Source organism: Salvelinus namaycush, chromosome 37 (assembly GCF_016432855.1).
Source record: "Salvelinus namaycush isolate Seneca chromosome 37, SaNama_1.0, whole genome shotgun sequence".
Classification (NCBI taxonomy): domain Eukaryota; kingdom Metazoa; phylum Chordata; class Actinopteri; order Salmoniformes; family Salmonidae; genus Salvelinus; species Salvelinus namaycush.
The window spans coordinates 30,836,262-30,854,516 of record NC_052343.1 but is presented as its reverse complement, the minus strand read 5'-3'; the positions used below and the strand labels follow the sequence as shown (position 1 = coordinate 30,854,516).

The 18,255-nt window shown below is 45.6% G+C and overlaps 1 protein-coding gene across 3 annotated transcripts; it reads right to left on the bottom strand.

Moving 5' to 3' along the window:
- Positions 1–2,766: 2,766 nt before the first annotated feature.
- On the bottom strand, positions 2,767–17,752 carry LOC120031462 (band 4.1-like protein 4B). 3 transcript variants are annotated; one of them, XM_038977232.1, is made up of 16 exons: positions 16,940–17,751; positions 14,725–14,829; positions 12,582–12,624; positions 12,049–12,127; positions 11,680–11,724; positions 9,721–9,773; positions 9,508–9,628; positions 8,163–8,250; positions 7,981–8,069; positions 7,811–7,880; positions 7,405–7,574; positions 6,467–6,579; positions 6,215–6,296; positions 4,465–4,498; positions 4,215–4,309; positions 2,767–3,944 (listed from the first exon to the last, which is right to left on the bottom strand). In XM_038977232.1, exons 1-16 carry the CDS (start codon positions 17,192–17,194, stop codon positions 3,821–3,823), a joined length of 1,566 nt encoding a protein of 521 aa, XP_038833160.1. In that variant the 5' UTR covers positions 17,195–17,751; the 3' UTR covers positions 2,767–3,820. The 3 variants fall into 3 exon arrangements, with proteins under 3 accessions (XP_038833160.1, XP_038833161.1, XP_038833162.1); XM_038977233.1 differs by having other exon boundaries at positions 6,266–6,296; positions 16,940–17,750; XM_038977234.1 differs by having other exon boundaries at positions 3,830–3,944; positions 4,186–4,309; positions 16,940–17,752.
- Between the last annotated feature and the right edge of the window lie 503 nt (positions 17,753–18,255).

The following is an 18,255-nucleotide window of genomic DNA, read 5'->3' as shown; positions in this document are numbered from 1 at the left end:
ACCAGGGGAGGGATGGAGGTGTGGTAGTAGGAAGGGGAGAGGTGGGGAGAGGCAGAACGCTCACAGCATGGACTCCTCAGCTCCAGTATCGGCATGTCCATCTGCAACACACACAAAACAGTTTAGTTCACAATCCACTATTATCCTGGTATTTGCTTAGAAATGACAAGGCTCTGATCCAAATGGACAAATGCTGTGCTATGAAAAGTGTGTGTTGCTGAGTGCTCTGGGGTATGATAACCTGTGTGTTTGTTTCCTGAGGGTATATGGAGGGTTGTGTCTGGTTGTCCAGTGAGTTGTTAGATCCACACTTCCCAGTGCTCCGGGAAGAGATCGCTGCAAGGGCCTCTGGGAGATTATCCTCGTCCTCATGGTTACTGAGGACCAATTACAGGACAGTGTTCAGCCACAGCATTCTAATGTATCACATGAGTAGTGAATAACTAACATCATAGGTTTTTGTGTAGAGTGGCTAGGTTATGACAGTACTTTGAGTACAGGACACAGCTGTGAGCATCGTATGGAATCCCAGAGCAGGTTGTGAATACCCTGCCATACTTACAAGCTGAACTGCCTGACCAGTCTTTTCCTGCGGTTGGTGTTAGGGTTCGACTTGGCGGGTCTGTCTGTGGTTGAGTTGTGGTCAGGGCGGAGGGATGTTTTCTCTGTGGTCAGACTGGAAGTGGCAGAGTCTCTAGAGTCCTGACTGGAGCTCTGATACCTGAGACACACACATACCATTATCATCCACCATCAAACACACACACCGGGAGGAGTATTGTATCACTGCTAGTACTGGCCTGTCATTGATCTCCTGACTACAGGTCTTCCCTCTGGGCGCCAGCGGAGCATCCTTCATCAAGAGAGGAAGAAGAGGAGAGGACAGGAGGATGACAGAGGAGAAGAGGATGACAGAGGAGAAGAGAAGGATGAGAGAAGAGGACAGGAGGACGACAGAGGAGAAGAGGAGAGGACAGGAGGATGAGAGAGAAGAGAAGAGGAGGATGAGAGAAGGAGAGGACAGGGGGATGACAGGATAAGAGGAGAGGACAGGAGGATGACAGAGGAGAAGAGGACAAGAGGATGAGAGAGGATGTTAGCTTTTACACGGCTACTGCAACACACACTCAATAGGGTCAGAACTCACTCTATAGACAGCCTTCATCACTAGGGGTCAGTACTCACTCTATAGACATCCTCCATCACTAGGGGTCAGTACTCACTCTATAGACAGCCTCCATCACTCACTAGGTGTCAGTACTCACTCTATAGACAGCCTCCGACACTCACTAGGTGTCAGTACTCACTCTATAGACAGCCTCCGTCACTCACTAGGTGTCAGTACTCACTTTATAGACAGCCTCCATCACTAGGGGTTAGTACTCACTCTATAGACAGCCTCCATCACTAGGTGTCAGTACTCACTCTATAGACATCCTCCATCACTAGGGGTCAGTACTCAGTCTATAGACAGCCTCCATCACTAGGGGTCAGTACTCACTCTATAGACAGCCTCCATCACTAGGTGTTAGTACTCACTCTATAGACAGCCTCCATCACTAGGGGTCAGTACTCACTCTATAGACAGCCTCCATCACTAGGTGTCAGTACTCACTCTATAGACAGCCTCCATCACTAGGTGTCAGTACTCACTCTGTAGACATCCTCCATCACTAGGTGTCAGTACTCACTCTATAGACAGCCTCCATCACTAGGGGTCAGTACTCACTCTAAAGACAGCCTCCATCTGAGCTTTGAAGATGTTACACTTGAGATGGTCTGGAGGGCTGCGGGGAGAGGAGGGCTGGAGAGACTTCTCAGACAACTGCTTCTCCTCTGCCTGAGAGATGAGAGAGAGAGACAGAGTCCAAATGTGTATTAAAATAACTGCTAAAATATGTCTGACCTGGTGTGTAACCGTACCTTGTTGTCCATGTTGACATGTAGTGAAGGCCAGGGAGAGGTGTTGCTGTCTGTCTCCAGGGGGTTGAGCAGACAGAGCTCCAACTCATCTACAGGCCAGGGAGAGGTGTTGCTGTCTGTCTCCAGGGGGTTGAGCAGACAGAGCTCCAACTCATCTACAGGAGAGGGAGGGGCTCTGTGTTCTAAACACACACACAGTGTTAACATATAACCTGGCTGCCGTGGTGTCTGTAACCTGGCTGCCGTGGTGTCAGTAACCTGGCTGCCGTGGTGTCTGTAACCTGGCTGCCGTGGTGTCAGTAACCTGGCTGCCGTGGTGTGTATAACCTGGCTGCCGTGGTGTGTATACCCGTGTGTGTGTGTATACTCACTGTTCTTGCTGTGTGTGTGACAGTAAGTCTCCTGGCTGTTGTCGTAGTGTGTGTGTCTGCGGTGGCGATGGTGTATGTTTCCAGAGTACGGTGTCTCGTTCTCCTCAACACTGAACTGCTGCTCCCCTCCCAGGACAGGACCACTCAGAGGGAAACTGGGGACAGCACATCACACTCACTCAAACACAGTCCAGAAACCCAGAACCAGACCAGCACCCTGTTCCACCTTCATTACCACAGTAACACCAGTTTTTAAAACCTCTTTGGTACACAGGCTGCTGAGGGGAGGACAGCTCATGGAAACCACGTTTGATAACATTCTATGACCCATCTTCCCCAATTAAGGTACAATCAGCCACCTGTGCTTTGGTAGTCTGTGTGTGGTCTTGTGTGTGTGTGTGTATGGCACATCATTTTAACAGTCAATCTGTGTGTGTGTGTACACACGTGTACATTATTCAACTTCAGTGAAGGAGTTTAAGCAGTGTGTTTATTCAACAAGGCTGTAGCAACCAATCTAAGGCTGGTTGTGATAAGAGTAACAATTTGAAGACAACAGGAAGGAATGTTGAGCATGAAGAGGATGTAAACACAAGCAGCATTAACACAGGTAAACAAGGCTATTGATCTATGGGGGTTGATTAAGCTGAGTCAGAACCCCTCACACACAACATTCATGTCTCTGAAGAACAAAGGCAGATATGCAGCGATAGACTCAAGACTTCCATAACATGACATCCTATTGTAATGTATATACTGCTGATAAGGATTTAACAAGAACATTTTCCTTCATCGTTTAGCTGAGATTTCCAAAGTAGCTATATTTCCCTACAGATGTAATGTAGAACCATGTGATCCCTAGTTACAGCAGTTTATGATGACACAGACTACTTCACACACTCAAATGATTGGCATCTTACATTCAAACAATGAATCCTGATCTAGGATAACTTTTAAAACATGAAATTATTTGGCTTGCTCTAAAAGGATTTGGCTAAAAGCAAATCTACCCGCTAACTGGGCAGAAAAATAATGTTGCGGTATGATTGTTTTGTAAAGCATAAACGGAATTTCAATCTTACCCAGTTACATTTGAGGACTTTGTAGCATTCAGCCACTAAAGTATCAACAACAATTACATTAACTAACAAGGCACTGAACATCAAACATCATGGTCCAATCCACTAGGACAGAGATCTCTCTATGATCTCTCTGTGTTTAAAGTCTCTCTCTTTCTGTTAGGAGTCTCTGTCTCCACAGCATGGTGGTGGTGATCTGATGGAGAAGACACATGGTAGACAAGGCTGGTGTGTAATGATGGTGATGATGAGGAGGGTGATGAGGAGGATGGCGAGGTATTTTGGTCCATGAGTCCACAACCAGAGTGTTTCTCTGTCCCCCAGTCTCTCTCTGTCTTCTGTATTCCAATTGTCTCCTATGCATGTGTGTATGCGTTAGAGTTTAGATTTAGAGGTGGGTTTGGGACAGGGTCCTGGGTCAGAGCTGTAGAGGTTAGGGTGGAGGGGTCAGAGTTCAGTCATGACCTTGTCTCTGTACACAACACTGATGGATCCTGGGAAAGACCCGCTGGTCCTCTCTGGTACTGACCGATGACTGGGCTCTTGACTCACTGCTACTGCGGCAGGCGCTCTGGACATGGGAAATGACACACATGGTACGCATACAGACACGGTAAGCATACACACACACAGCCTGTCTAAATGATGCAACACGTGAATGATGTAACAGTGATATGAAGTGAAAGAGACATTCAAAAATAAAAAGATAGTGGAGATACCTGGCAGAGAGAAAGAGAGCACCTCTGAAATGAGAGAGAACTCTGGGGGCTAGGGGGACTCACTATACACCATTAAGAAGACAACTGCCTTACCTATGTGTGCGTCTGTCTGTCTGTCTCACCTGTGCGGGGATGTGTGTCCTGAGTGTTGTAGGTAGATGGGGGGTGTGAGGGCTGGGTGCCAAGGCTCATGGGCTATAGGGATGTTACGCTGGTACTGAACAGAGATAGATGGAGAAAAAGACTGAGAAAATAATATTCAGTTGAATATTGCAGATGCATTGCCATGGTAATCAGTCACAAAGGTATCCACTGACGTTTTCCTTTTTAACCTTCATATCCATGAGGAACCATTGTGTGTGTGTGTCTTACCGGGTGTAGACTAGGTTCGGGGCTGGTGTGGGCGCTGAAACAAAACAATATAAATGCTCAATAAGATTACATTTACATACAGATCATTAACCGAAACATATCTTCAATTTACATACATTGTTATAAAATGTACATCTAGCTCATTACCATACTGCTCTGTAACATGAATAGAGGCGTAACATACAACTCCTTCAGAAAGGACTCACACCCCTGGACTTTCTCCACTTTGTTGTGTTACAGCCTGAATTAGAAAATGGATTAAATATACATTTGTTTTGCTCACCGGCCTACATAAAACACCTCATAATGTCCAAGTGGAATTATGCTTTCAGAAATGTTTACAAATGAATTACAAATCAAAAGCTGAAATGTCTTGAGTCAAGAAGTATTCAACCCCTTAGTTTTGGCAAGCCTAAATAAATTCAGAAGTAAAAATGTGCTTAACATGTAAAATAAGTTGCATGGACTCACTGTGTGTGTGAAATAATAATATTTATTTTAAGACTACCTCATCTCTGTACCCCACACATACAGATAATTGTAAGGTCCCTCAGTCGAGCAGTGAATTTCAAACCGATTCACCCACAAAGACCAGGGAGGTTTTACAATGCCTCGCAAAGAAGGGCAACTATTGGTAAAAATAAATAAATAAAGCAGACATGGAATATCCCTTTGAGCATGATGAAGTTAATAATTACACTTTGGATGGTGTACCAATACACCCAGTCACTACAACGATACAGGCATCCTTCCTAACTCAGCTGCCAGAGAGGAAGGACACTGCTCAGGGATTTCACCATGAGGCCAATGGTGACTTTAAAACAGTTAAAGAGTTTAAGGGCTGTGATAGGGGAGAACTGAGGATGGAAAAACATTGTAGTTACTCCACAATACAAACCTAATTGACGGCGTGAAAAGAAGGATGCCTGTACAGAATACAAATATTCCAAATATTCCTCCTGTTTGCAACAAGGCACTAAAGTAATACTGCAATGTGACAAAGCAATTCCCTTTTTGTCCTGATTACAAAGTGTTATGTTTGGGGCAAATCAAATATGCAACACATCACCAAATACCACTCTGTATTTTCAAGGATAGTGGTGGCTGCATCATGTTATGGGTATGCTTGTAATTGTTAAGGACTGGGGAGTTTTTCAGGAAAAATAAGAAAATGTAATGGAGCTAAGCACAGGAAAAATCCTAAAGGAAAACCTGGTTCAGTCTGCTTTCCACCTAACACTGGGAGATTAATTCATCTTTCAGCAGGACAATGACCTAAAAAACAAAAGGCTAAATCTATACTGGAGTTGCTTACCAAGACAGTGAATGTTCTTGAGCGGCAGAGTTATAATTTTTTACTTAAATCTGCTTGAAAATATATGGCAAGCCCTGAAAGTGAAAACGGTTGTCTAGCAATGATCAACAACCAATTTGACAGAGCTTGAAGAATTTAGAAAAATAATAATAGGCAAATGTTGCACAATCCAGGTGTGGAAAGCTCTTAGACTTACCCAGAAAGACTCAAAGCTGTAATCGCTGCCAAAGGTGATTCTAACATGTATTGACTCAGGTGGTTGAATACTTATCTAATCAAGATACATTAGTGTTACATTTTTACAAATGTTAGAATTTTTCTTCCACTTTGACATTAGTATATTTTGTGTAGATTGTTGACAGAAAGTTACAATTAAATCCATTTAAACCCACTTTGTAACAACAACATGTGGAAAAAGGTCAAGGGTGTGCATACTTTCTAAGGGCTCTGTACATGCTTGGTTGTCCTGTGCTCTCAGGGACCCACCTGATATGTGGGGGTTTGGCTGGAGAGAGGGCTGTAGAGAGAGAGAGAGCCAGGTTAAATCAGGTCAGTGAATCAAGCACAGGAGAATTGACATGGGAAACTGCCTGTAAGGGTGTTTTACTGTATGGGGGAACTGGGAGCTGTAGGGATGTAGAGCTGTAGGGTATAGGCTATAGTGTGTACTGGGGAGAATATACCAACCCTTGCCACCCAGTGAGTGAGTGCGGGAGGGGTATCTCTTGCTGGGTCGCCTCTCAAACGTACTGGCCCTCCTCAGCCTCCCTCCGTGGGTCGCCTGGTACTCAGTCTTTCCACTGAGGAGAGAGAGAACACTTTAAAGGGATACTTCAGGATTTTGGCAGTGAGTCAGATTAACTCGTTGATACCATTTTTATGTCCCTGCTGGGAGCTGTAGGGTATAGGCTATAGTGTGTACTGGGGAGAATATACCAACCCAGTTTAAAGGAATTTGCTAACTAGCGTTAGCGTGATTGCTAACTAGCATTAGCACAATGACTGGAAGTCTATGGTAACTACTAGCATGCTAGTAGATATAGACTTCCAATCATGCGCTAATGCCAGTTAGCATTAGCTCGTGAAACTGCTGATAACTTCCTTAATACTGTATGCAGATACATAAAAATGGTATCGTTGAGTCAATCTGACTCTGGGGAAGTAGATAAAGGGCTTCATTGCCAAAACCCCCAAGTTTCCCTTTAACGACGATGAACAGTAGCTGGCATGTCTGTATTTGGCATGTCAGGATGTACAGAACATTTACATGACTCAACATACTGTGTCCCTGTATGTTGGTGATAGATGTATGGAAGAGTGTGTATATCTGAAGAGGTCATTTCAGTTTGACATGTAAACAAACGGCATTTCCCTGTAACCATAGCTTCCATCACGTAACCATAGAGACAGAACTTGCATCTCGGATGGCGCACTAGTCCTCAGTTCGTGCACTACTTTTGACCAGAACCCTACCTAGTCTCAGAGTGCATCCAACATGGCACTCTATTCACTATATAGTGCACCCTAGAACTCTGGTCAAAAGTGGTGCACTATATAGGGAATAGGGTGCCATTTTGGGTACAACCTCTGCTGTAGAGTTGAGTGTTGGTGCGAGCCCCACCCACCTGAACCTGAAGCGTGATCCAAGGCGTGTGAAGTCACTGCTGGAGGCCTTCCCAGCAGTGGGCTGGCGCAGCCGGAAGAAGGCGTGGCTCTCCACAGCACATTTCCACAAGTGTTTACACGTCTTCGAACTGTCCAATTGGAACACAAAGGTGTGCTCCTGCTCCCGCCCCTAAACACACAACAGCCAATCACAATCAAACACCACTCCGACAAAAGCAGTCCAAATATTTCAATGTCAATGAAATGGTCTTTGTTGTCAAGTCAAAAGGTGAAATAGGGGGCGATCGCGTACAAGTGTGTAGCCTGTAAATGTGTGGTGCTGTGAAATGGAAATGGTTTTCTTTGCATATATGAGACACCCTCGGAGAGTGGGGTCATGGGCAGGGGTATTTGTGTATTGCTCACCTGATCATCGTCCTCCGTCACCACGAGGGTGAGCCGACTCTTTTTGAAATCCAGGTGGGTGATCTTGGGCCTGGAACACACACAGTTGACATTGCAGACTACGCAGCTGTTTTCAAGAATATATCATTGTGTGTTGGAGTGTTCATGTCAAAGTGTGTGTGTGTGTTTACCAGAAGAAGAGACCTATCTTGGTGGAGCCCTCAAACACCAGGATGCCAGTGGGAGTGAGACCCAGAGCGTACTCCGCTCCGTCCCTTCCCTGAGGACAACACAGTCACACACGCTCAGCGCTACTCTACAACACAACTCTTCAAAAACATCAAACACTGACAACAGCAGCACACGCACCAACCTTGACAAAGTGCATGTCCACTCCGTACAGCTCCAGCCATTTACACTTGTTGAGGAAGTTTGTCTCTGCCTGGGATGGATCCTTACCCCTGGGGAAACACAACCACATGCTCAGTCTCTCTCTAACACACATACCCTGCCCTCTGGGTGGAATGTCCTCCATACTTCTTGCAGTAATCCAGTTCAGATGTACACAACAGATTAGGGCCTAAGGGTTTATCTGGCCAATAGAGAGAGAGCGGAACTCAGTAGGGTTTCTCTTTGGTTTCTCGCTTCCACTGGTGTCATGTTAGCTCAGTGAGCCCCAGTGTATGTGTGTGTAATCTGTGTGTAATCTAATCTGAGATTGGAGCGATCATACACTAGCAGGGTTAAATACTGCCTGGATTCAATCAAGACGCTCCAGGGATTAATCCCTTGATCCGTCACACAGACAGAGGCAAACAGAGAGAGATAGAGGGAGAGGGAGAGAGAGAGATAGGGAGAGAGGGAGGGAGAGATAGAGAGAGAGATAGGGAGAGAGGGAGGGAGAGATAGAGAGAGATAGAGAGGGAGATCTACATTGGTGTTTTCTAGTGCTGTATCAAACCTGAGTGATACACTCCTCTATCTGAGTTGATGTTAAAGAACCAGACATTGTTCATGTGGTTATCACCTGTCCTGTGTTCTTATCCAGACACACCTACAGTCTGTTCAGACAGACACTAGTGAAGATGTTCTGTGTTCTCATCCAGACACACCTACAGCCTGTTCAACCAGACACTAGTGAAGATGTCCTGTGTTCTCATCCAGACACACCTAGTCTGTTCAAACAGACACTAGTGAAGATGTCCTGTGTTCTCATCCAGACACACCTACAGTCTGTTCAACCAGACACCAGTGAAGATTTACATTTACATTTAAGTCATTTAGCAGACGCTCTTATCCAGAGCGACTTACAAATTGGTGCATTCACCTTATGATATCCAGTGGAACAACCACTTTACAATAGTGCATCTAACTCTTTTAAGGGGGGGGGGGGGGTTAGAAGGATTACTTTATCCTATCCTAGGTATTCCTTAAAGAGGTGGGGTTTCAGGTGTCTCCGGAAGGTGGTGATTGACTCCACTGACCTGGCGTCGTGAGGGAGTTTGTTCCACCATTGGGGTGCCAGAGCAGCGAACAGTTTTGACTGGGCTGAGCGGGAACTGTACTTCCTCAGAGGTAGGGATGTCCTGTGTTCTTATCCAGACACACCTAGTCTGTTCAGACAGACACCAGTAAAGATGTCCTGTGTTCTTATCCAGACACACCTAGTCTGTTCAGACAGACACCAGTGAGGATGGTTGGATGGCGTTTTAACTCACCTTAGGTCCACCCACTTGTTAAAGATGTCTGCCTCCATGGTCTCACTCTGTTTGGGTGTGAAGCGGAACTCTGACACCAGCTCAGGAGAATGCTCTAGAGGGTCACAGTCCCCCAGCTCACCTACACACACAAGCACGCACGCGTTATAGTCAGGTGTAAAAGAAACATGAATGCTGATTCCAGAGATACCGAGTGTGTAAATCATCACCTACTCTGTAAGCAGTAGGCCCCCAGGTCTACTGAGACATCATATGGACACTTCAACCTGGAGGGAGAGAGGAAGGTTCCAGAACAGAGAGATCACACCACACACACCGCATGCAGCGTTACTTCCAACACTATCTGTGTGTAAGTATGTAGTGCATTCAGAAAGTATTCAGACCCCTTGACCTTTTCCACATTTTGCTACGCTACAGCCTCATTCTAAAATGGATAAAATAAAAATGTCCTCATCAATCCACACACAATACCCCATAATGAAATAACAAAAACAGATTTGAAACAGTATTAAAGTAGTATTTAAAAATAAAACTGAAATATTACATTTACATAAGTATTCACACCCTTTACTCAGTACTTTGTTGAAGCACCTTTGGCAGCGATTACAACCTCAAGTCTTTGGTATGACGCTACAAGCATGGAACACCTGTATTTGGGGAGTTTCTCCCATTCTTCCCCGCAGATCCTCTCAAGCTCTGCCAGGTTGGATGGGGAGTGTCGCTACACAGCTATTTTCAGGTCTCTCCAGAGATGTTCAATTGAGTTCATGTCCAGGCTCTGGCTGGGCCACTCAAGGACATTCAGAGACATGTCCCGAAGCCATTCCAGCGTTGTCTTGGCTGTGTGCTTAGAGTCATTTTCCTGTTGGAAGGTGAACCTTCGCCCCAGTCTGAGGTCCTGAGCGCTCTGGAGCAGGTTTTCATCAAGGATCTCTGTACTTTGCTCCATTCATCATTCCCTCGATCCTGACTAGTCTCCCAGTCCCTGCCACTGAAAAACACCCCCACAGCATGATTCTGCCACCACCATGCTTCACTGTAGGGATGGTGCCAGGTTTCCTCCAGACGTGACACTTGGCATTCCGGCCAAAGAGTTCAATCTTGGTTTCGTCAGACCAGAGAATCTTGTTTCTCATGGTCTGAGAATCTCTAGGTGCCTTTTGGCAAACTCCAAGCAGGTGGTCATGTGCCTTTTACTGAGGAGTGGCTTCTGTCTGGCCCCTCTACCATAAAGAACTGATTGGTGGAGTGCTGCAGAGATGGTTGACCTTCTGGAAGGTTCGCCCATCTCCACAGAGGAACTGGAGCTCAGTCAGAGTGACCATCAGGTTCTTGGTCACCTCCTTGACAAAGGCCCTTCTCCCCAGATTGCTCAGTTTGGCCATCTCTCTGAAAAGAGATGGTGGTTCTTGGTGGTCAAACTTACCCCATTTAAGAATGATTGAGGCCACTGTGTTCTTGGGGACCTTCAATGCTGCAGACCTTTTTTGGTACCCTTCCCCAGATCTGTGTCTCGACACAAACCTGTCTGAGCTCTATGGACAATTCCTTCGACCTCATGGTTTGGTTTTTGCTCTGACATGCACTGTCAACTGTGGGACCTTATATAGACAGTTGTGTGCCTTTCCAAATCATGTCCAATCAATTGAATTTACCACAGGATGATCAATGGAAACAGAATGCACCGGAGCTCAATTTCAAGGTCTCATAGCAAAGGGTCTGAATACTTACGTAAATAAGGCATTTCTGTTTTTTATACATTTGCAAACATTTCTAAAAACCTGTTTTTTCTTTGTCATTAAGAGGAATTTTGTGTAGATTGATGAGGGGGACAATAATGTAATTCATTTTAGAATAAGGCTGTAACGTAACAAAATGTGGAAAAATGGAAGGGGCCTCGATACTTTCCGAATGCACTCTGTGTGTGTGTGTGTGTGTGTGTGTGTGTGTGTGTGTGTGTGTGTGTGTGTGTGTGTGTGTGTGTGTGTATATATATATGTGTTGGGGAGGAGAGGTCCTTTTCTTTAAATGATCAGCCCTCTGATGTTCTGATCCTGTACTTTATTATAGAGCTACACACAGGAGACGTGACCCAGATGGAGAGAGAATGAGAGACAGAGAGAGTGAGAGAGAGGTTTAGTGTGTGTGTTGGGGGTGTTAGGAGCTGCTTACTTGCCGGACAGAATGTCTTGTCGAAGCTGCAGCACAAACAGGTACCTGGAACACAGACAAAAGGAGTGAGAATAAAACCACTGATGTAGAATCAATCTTTCTCCCTTTCACACTGACTGACTGGCACACTGTCTTTCTCCCTCTGAAGAGGTCAGTCATTTTGCCTTAATTAGTCTCTTCCCCACTGGACCAAAGTAATTAGCTACACTGCACCCTTACACCTCTACACTACACCGAGGAGGGGGTGAGATTGTGTGAATGAGACCGTATGTATATGAGTGTGTGTGTGTGTATTCATGTGTGCAGAATGTGCGTGCGAGTGTGTGTGTGTGTGTGTGTGTGCGCACAGGCAGCCAGTGGTGGTGTTACCTGGTGAACTCCTCATGTAGGTTATTGGGCTCTGAGGAGTAGAACTTCACCCTGAAGAACAGTCTGTATGGAGGACCATCTGAAACAGAGAGACAGAACGAGAGAGATTCAATTAGGGGAAAGAAGATAGTCAGGCCAATCTGTCATTCTACCACATATTGTATAAAAAAAAATATATATATAAATATATATTTTAATTTATTTTATATATAAATAAAAAATCCTGGGGACACCAGGCACTTAATTTAAAAATTGTCTGGAAACTTGGGTAAGAACCAGGCAGCCCTCTCTGTGAGAGGGGCGTTTCCTGACAAAGTAAACATTGGCGTCACCCTGCACCACTCACTAATCACCATGTCAACAGCTGGTAATGAACCACCTGCCTTCCCACACACAAACCCACTGTATACAGTGCACACATTAAGTACAGGACACTGCCAACAGTCTGGCAAAAGTAGCTGGCTTTCGCTTGTTATTAAGTATACACCACACACACACTAAGAATATTAGATAGTGGGAGTGAATGGATTCACCTCTGATCTGTTTCTTTATGGGCTTGGACACATCCAGCCAGTGCTGCAAGAGACACAAAGAAGTAGACAACAGAATGTTATACATATGAGGGGTTACAACCATCCCAGCTCTGCAGATTTTGCTGTGAAGAGACAGAATCATTAGAGCATTTGTTTTGGTACTGTCCATATGTAGCTTGTTTTTGGTCGCAGGTCCAGGAATGGCCCAAGAATTGCAACATTTACCTGCAGCTAACGCTTCAAATTGCACTGCTGGGTGATCTGAAAAGTCATAGTCAGTCAATCAATCATATAATCCTTTGTCAAACTTGTGTCTTTAATTTACAATGTGTAGAAACTATGAGAATAGAAAGGTTCAGAACTTGTGAAACATCAGTTAAAAAATAAATGACAAATAGAAATCAAAACAGGATTGTGTTCAGAGACAGATGGGAGGGGTTCAGAGACAGATGGGAGGGGTTCAGAGACAGATGGGAGGGGTTCAGAGACAGATGGGAGGGGTTCAGAGACAGATGGGAGGGGTTCAGAGACAGATGGGAGGGGTTCAGAGACAGATGGGAGGGGTTCAGAGACAGATGGGAGGGGTTCAGAGAATGTATTTATTAACCCTTATTTTACCAGGTAAGTTGACTGAGAACACATTCTCATTAACAGCAAGGACCTGGGGAATAGTTACAGGGGAGAGGAGGGGGAATGAATGAGCCAATTGTAAGCTGGGGATGATTAGTTGGTCATGATGGTATGAGGGCCAGATTGGGAATTTATCCAGGACACCAGGGTTAATACTCCTACTCTTACAATAAGTGCCATGGGATCTTTAGTGACCACAGAGAGTCAGGACACTCGTTTAACGTCCCAGGACACACTACACAGAGCAATGTCCCCAATCACTGCCCTGGGGCATTGGGATATATATATTTATTTTTAGACCAGAAGAAAGGGTGCCTCCTACTGGCCCTCCAACACCACTTCCAGCAGCATCTGGTCTCCCATCCAGGGACCAACCCTGCTTAGCTACAGAAGCAGGCCAGCAGTGGGATGCAGGGTGCTATGCTGCTGGCTAGATGGGAGGGGTTCAGAGATAGATGGGAGGGGTTCAGAGATAGATGGGAGGGGTTCAGAGATAAATGGGAGGGGTTCAGAGATAAATGGGAGGGGTGAGTGGAGCTGAAGGCTGAGACTCATAACAAACAAAAGATTACTATTGTAAAAGACATTGTGTCTGTAATATGTATAAACTGGAAGTAGAAGCCTAAGTAGAAGCCTAAGTAGAAGCCTTCAGTCTCTTGGTCCCTGCATCAAAGCAGGGACCGAGAGACTGAAAAACAGCTTCTATCTCAAGGCCATCAGACTGTTAAACAGCCACCACTAACATTTAGTGTCCGCTGCCAACATACTGACTCAACTCCAGCCACTTTAATGATGGAAATTTATGTAAAAATGTATCACTAGCCACTTTAAACAATGCCACTTAATATAATGTTTATATACCCTACATTACTCATCTCATATGTATATACTGTACTCTATACCATCTACTGCATCTTGCCTATGCCGTTCTGTACCATCACTCATTCATATATCTTTATGTACATATTCTTTATCCCTTTACACTTGTGTGTATAAGGTAGTAGTTGTGGAATTGTTAGGTTAGATTACTCGTTGGTTATTACTGGATGGTCGGAACTAGAAGCACAAGCATTTCGCTACACTCGCATTAACATCTGCTAACCATGTGTATGTGACAAATAACATTTGATTCGATTTGATTTGAAAAGTGTTGTTGTCCATTACTTTACTCCAATTAGGGGAGGGGTGGTAGAGGAAAATAATAAAGGAAAATATAAAAATGTATGGGGGATTGGAAATGATGCAGACAATTAGATTGATAGATTGTGGGTTCTATCTGCAATATTAAAGCTGATCTACCCCTAAAAATAAAAAGTAGAGAGAGAGACAGGCAGAGAGACAGCGACAGGCAGAGAGACAGAGAGAATATGACAGATAGCTGGAGCGTCAGATCAATCATTTTAACACCACACTGTGATTGATTTAACTAGTGTCATTACATCATAGGGAAGCCCCTCAGCAATGGCAGGTTGTGGTGTGTGTGTGTTCAGAGGCTTTGTGTATATCTACTCACTGAGACTTGTTCTGGGTCCATGAACTGCAGTCCAAAGTAGTCAGCCTCCACCAGGTCCAGATGATACCTGATCTGGTCAAACAGCTCCTGGCCCTTTGACCTTTTCTGTTAAACACACACATGTATTATAGTCACAATAGGGAGGCTGGAGAATAAACAGCCTAGACCTTGTGGGTGGATATGGAGAAGAATGACAGAGTGTGGGTGTGTGTCATTACTAGGGACTGCATCTGGGGCAGAATCAGAGGGAGAAGACCTGAGGGAGAAGCCATAATTCAGGCCTTTGTCTTTGAAACACCCACAATCCATAGGGCTCTTGAGCTGAACACCCACCAAGATGCAATGCCCGAAACCACTAAAAAGCTGCACCCCTCAAAGTGTGTTTTTAAAAGAGAGAGAGGATAACCTTGTACTTTGTTTCCTGATAACAAGTATGAACCTGCCAACCTGTGTGTCACACACACACACAAAAAAAAACTCTTGCCCTTCCTGTTCCTCTCCAGCTCCCGTCAAAGCACAGCACACACACACTTCCAAAACAGCCCCTACCCAAAGCACTTTCCCTAGACAGACAGACATTCCCCCTAGATATTATCCCCAAAGCTCCTGTGTAGATCTGGATTTGACAGCAGGTGCAAGTAAAAATGGGACAAAGTCCATCAAGCCTATGTGAAGGCAGAAAAGGTGAAGTTAACACCATAGTGTTAGTACCCATCAAATCATATCTAGATGAGTGTTTAGGGGGTAGTGGCTAGCTGAAAGTGCCTAGGGGCATAGCACTGGGGTGTTAAGGGGCATTGAGGGTGCTACAGCACCCCTTGATAAATCACAAGAAAAACATTTTAAATACATAATATTTTTGTTCACAAAAGTAGTGCCCTTGGCCTTTACTACTCCTGTATGAGCAGACCCCTGACAAATAAAAGTCAGCACCCCCACCCCTAAACATCTTCCCCTAGGGGGCAGGCCCTAGCAGGTCGATTTTGGATGAAGACAAGAGTTCAATTGAATTCATTTCAACTCAATACAGCTGTAGATGAATCCCTGAGGGAGGATTCAGCAGTCATGTTCAGGCTTGTTCCTGTTAGAGCTCTATATAGACTCTGGTTTCAATCAGCTGACGTCTGGTGGCCGTTAGCATGAGCTAGTTCTAATTAACAAGAGAAAACTAAGGAAATAGTCCTTACATACACACGCCTGTATTCTCTAAGGCAAAGTTATAGCCTACTGTTTGGAATAGATTTAATGTGATATTACTGAATGTACTGTTTAGTTCTGAAGAGAGGATGCTTTCCACACACTGCAATAAATTATCTCCGGAGTCAAACTTCATAAAGCATATTAACTACACCCAGGCTCCACGCACCTGCAGCGCACTAATTTAACTTCAACAACTTACATCCTCACACAGTGAATTGCTATCATGTTCTGATGTTTTGTCTATTTGCCAGAGAATTTCTTGCCTGATACAAATCAAACGTAACTACTCGCGTCTCTACAGTAACATTAGGTCATAGGTTCTCTATCCATGACCATTGATTCCCTCAGCAGTCTGACTTCCTGTATGTATTCAAAAAGTGACGCATGAGACGGCTTCACTGACCATGATGACACGCGCACAAACTCGACCTTTAAGATAAAACTCTCAAGACAACATGACGCACACATGCCTACGTCTCCCCTGGACACACACATTCTCTCTCGTCACAGCGCCACAAGATAAATCACATCACTCCCTCACAGAGAAGAGAGAGAGATAGAAAACTGAGGATGGCGGGAAGGTGGCAGAGAGAGGGAGGGAGATGGGCAGAGAGAGGGAGGGAGATGGGCAGAGAGAGGGAGGGAGATGGGCAGAGAGAGGGAGGGAGATGGGCAGAGAGAGGGAGGGAGATGGGCAGAGAGAGGGGAAGGGAGATGGGCAGAGAGAGGGGAAGGGAGATGGGCAGAGAGGGAGGTGGAGGTTTCTCTGAGGTAGGTAGCTTCCTGCCAACAGTCAGAATGGGGAAGTAATGTGGTGAATTGGCTGATCACAACACCATCTGTAGCCCTACCCCTCACCGCACAGAACACACACAATGACAGGTGTTAAAACTCCATGGTGCTGAATGACCCAAGCCATACAACCATAGAAGAACAGTCACTTTATATTCTGCTGAGAGAGAATTATATCTGAAAATAATATGGAGACACCACACACACACACACCCACACTCACTGGTATATCCACGTTAACGTCCGACCCATCCAGCAGCAGCACGCGGCAGGTGATTGCATCCTTGTCGGTCCCAGCCGCTGGGATGTGCACGGCCGCTCCCCCGGTCACCACGGCGGGCGCGTGGACGACCTGCTGCTGGTGCGCGAGGAGCGCGGGGTTCGCGGTTCCCCCTCTTCCTTTCCCGTCCCGTTCGTCCGCTGTCTGAAACCGTCTGCGCGAGCGGTGGCTGAACGTCCGGCGTAGGAAGCCCATCATCTTTCCAATTGTTAATTCTACCCACAGCGCGAGCACCGTGTTCGGTGTCCACGGGGAGGCTTACTACACGGAGACAATGTGTGTGGCGTTTGTCCCACTGCCACCACCCCGGGGAAAAGAGTCCCTCACCGCAGGCACGGAGACTTCAGGCTGCCGCTGAATCCTGAAACTCGGCAGCCGTGGGGATCACCAGCCGCATAATTGAGCAGGACCCGACAATTCGGCATTAAAAAAAAGCAACCAGTTGAATTTCCCAATCATTTATTCCGTTTCAATAGTGAACTCACTCACGGAAACACACACCCCCCTCTTCGTCTCCTCTCACCGTTTGTCCCCGCTCGCGCACCTGCTGTTGCACAGATTCTGAAATCCTGGCGAAATCTCGAGCAGCTCCGCAGCGGGCGTCCCTATAGTCTCACATACCGAGGAATGAGGTTGTAGTCTCCCGGGACGCGCTTACCCAAACCCGTGGTCGGTATTATTTAATCCTCTCACGAAGAACCGAAACTGCTCCACCTCACAGGTAAGTCAACCAGAGAAACTGGACAAACAGCATGCTTTGCGCCTGCGTAAAAACAACGCAGAACAAACTTTTTTTTTATACTGGGGCCAGGCTGTGTCAGCGAAGCAGCGCTCCCTGCCGGCCAGAGGCGACACCACGGCCAGCGCGGTGAAGGACAAACAACAAGAGGGACAATGTAATGTTGAGGACAAGCAAAAAATAATGCAATTTCAGAACAAACCGGTAGGATTATGGTTTAGCCGAGGGATTCAGGCAGAAAGAAACACCCACACACCAGTGAAAGTGCAGAGAGTTCACCTCTCCTAAAACAAATATATTAATTTTACTAACTCCGGATATCTGCCTGGTATGGTTGTTTAGTAGTAATGGCTACTATGCCCCTCAAATCTTTCTATGATATCAGTAGACTGTACAACATGGTCTGGGACTTATGTTGGCACTGAACTGGAGCATGCAGACATCTAGGGCAGGTAACAGGAATGTGTTTAAATGGGGTCTAACTGCACTGCAGCCTGTAGGACTCAACTCATACAATGTT

What these genes read in the sequence shown, in the direction of transcription:
- LOC120031462 (XM_038977232.1), bottom strand. Translation starts at nt 17,194, where the DNA reads ATGATGGGCTTCCTACGCCGGACGTTCAGCCACCGCTCGCGCAGACGG. An exon ending in CAAGACATTCTGTCCGGCAA is followed by an intron (nt 9,774 to 11,679) that starts GTAAGCAGCTCC and finishes CTCTCCCTCCAG; the next exon opens with GTTGAAGTGTCCATATGATG. An exon ending in AACAAGTGGGTGGACCTAAG is followed by an intron (nt 8,251 to 9,507) that starts GTGAGTTAAAAC and finishes GTGTTTCCCCAG; the next exon opens with GGGTAAGGATCCATCCCAGG.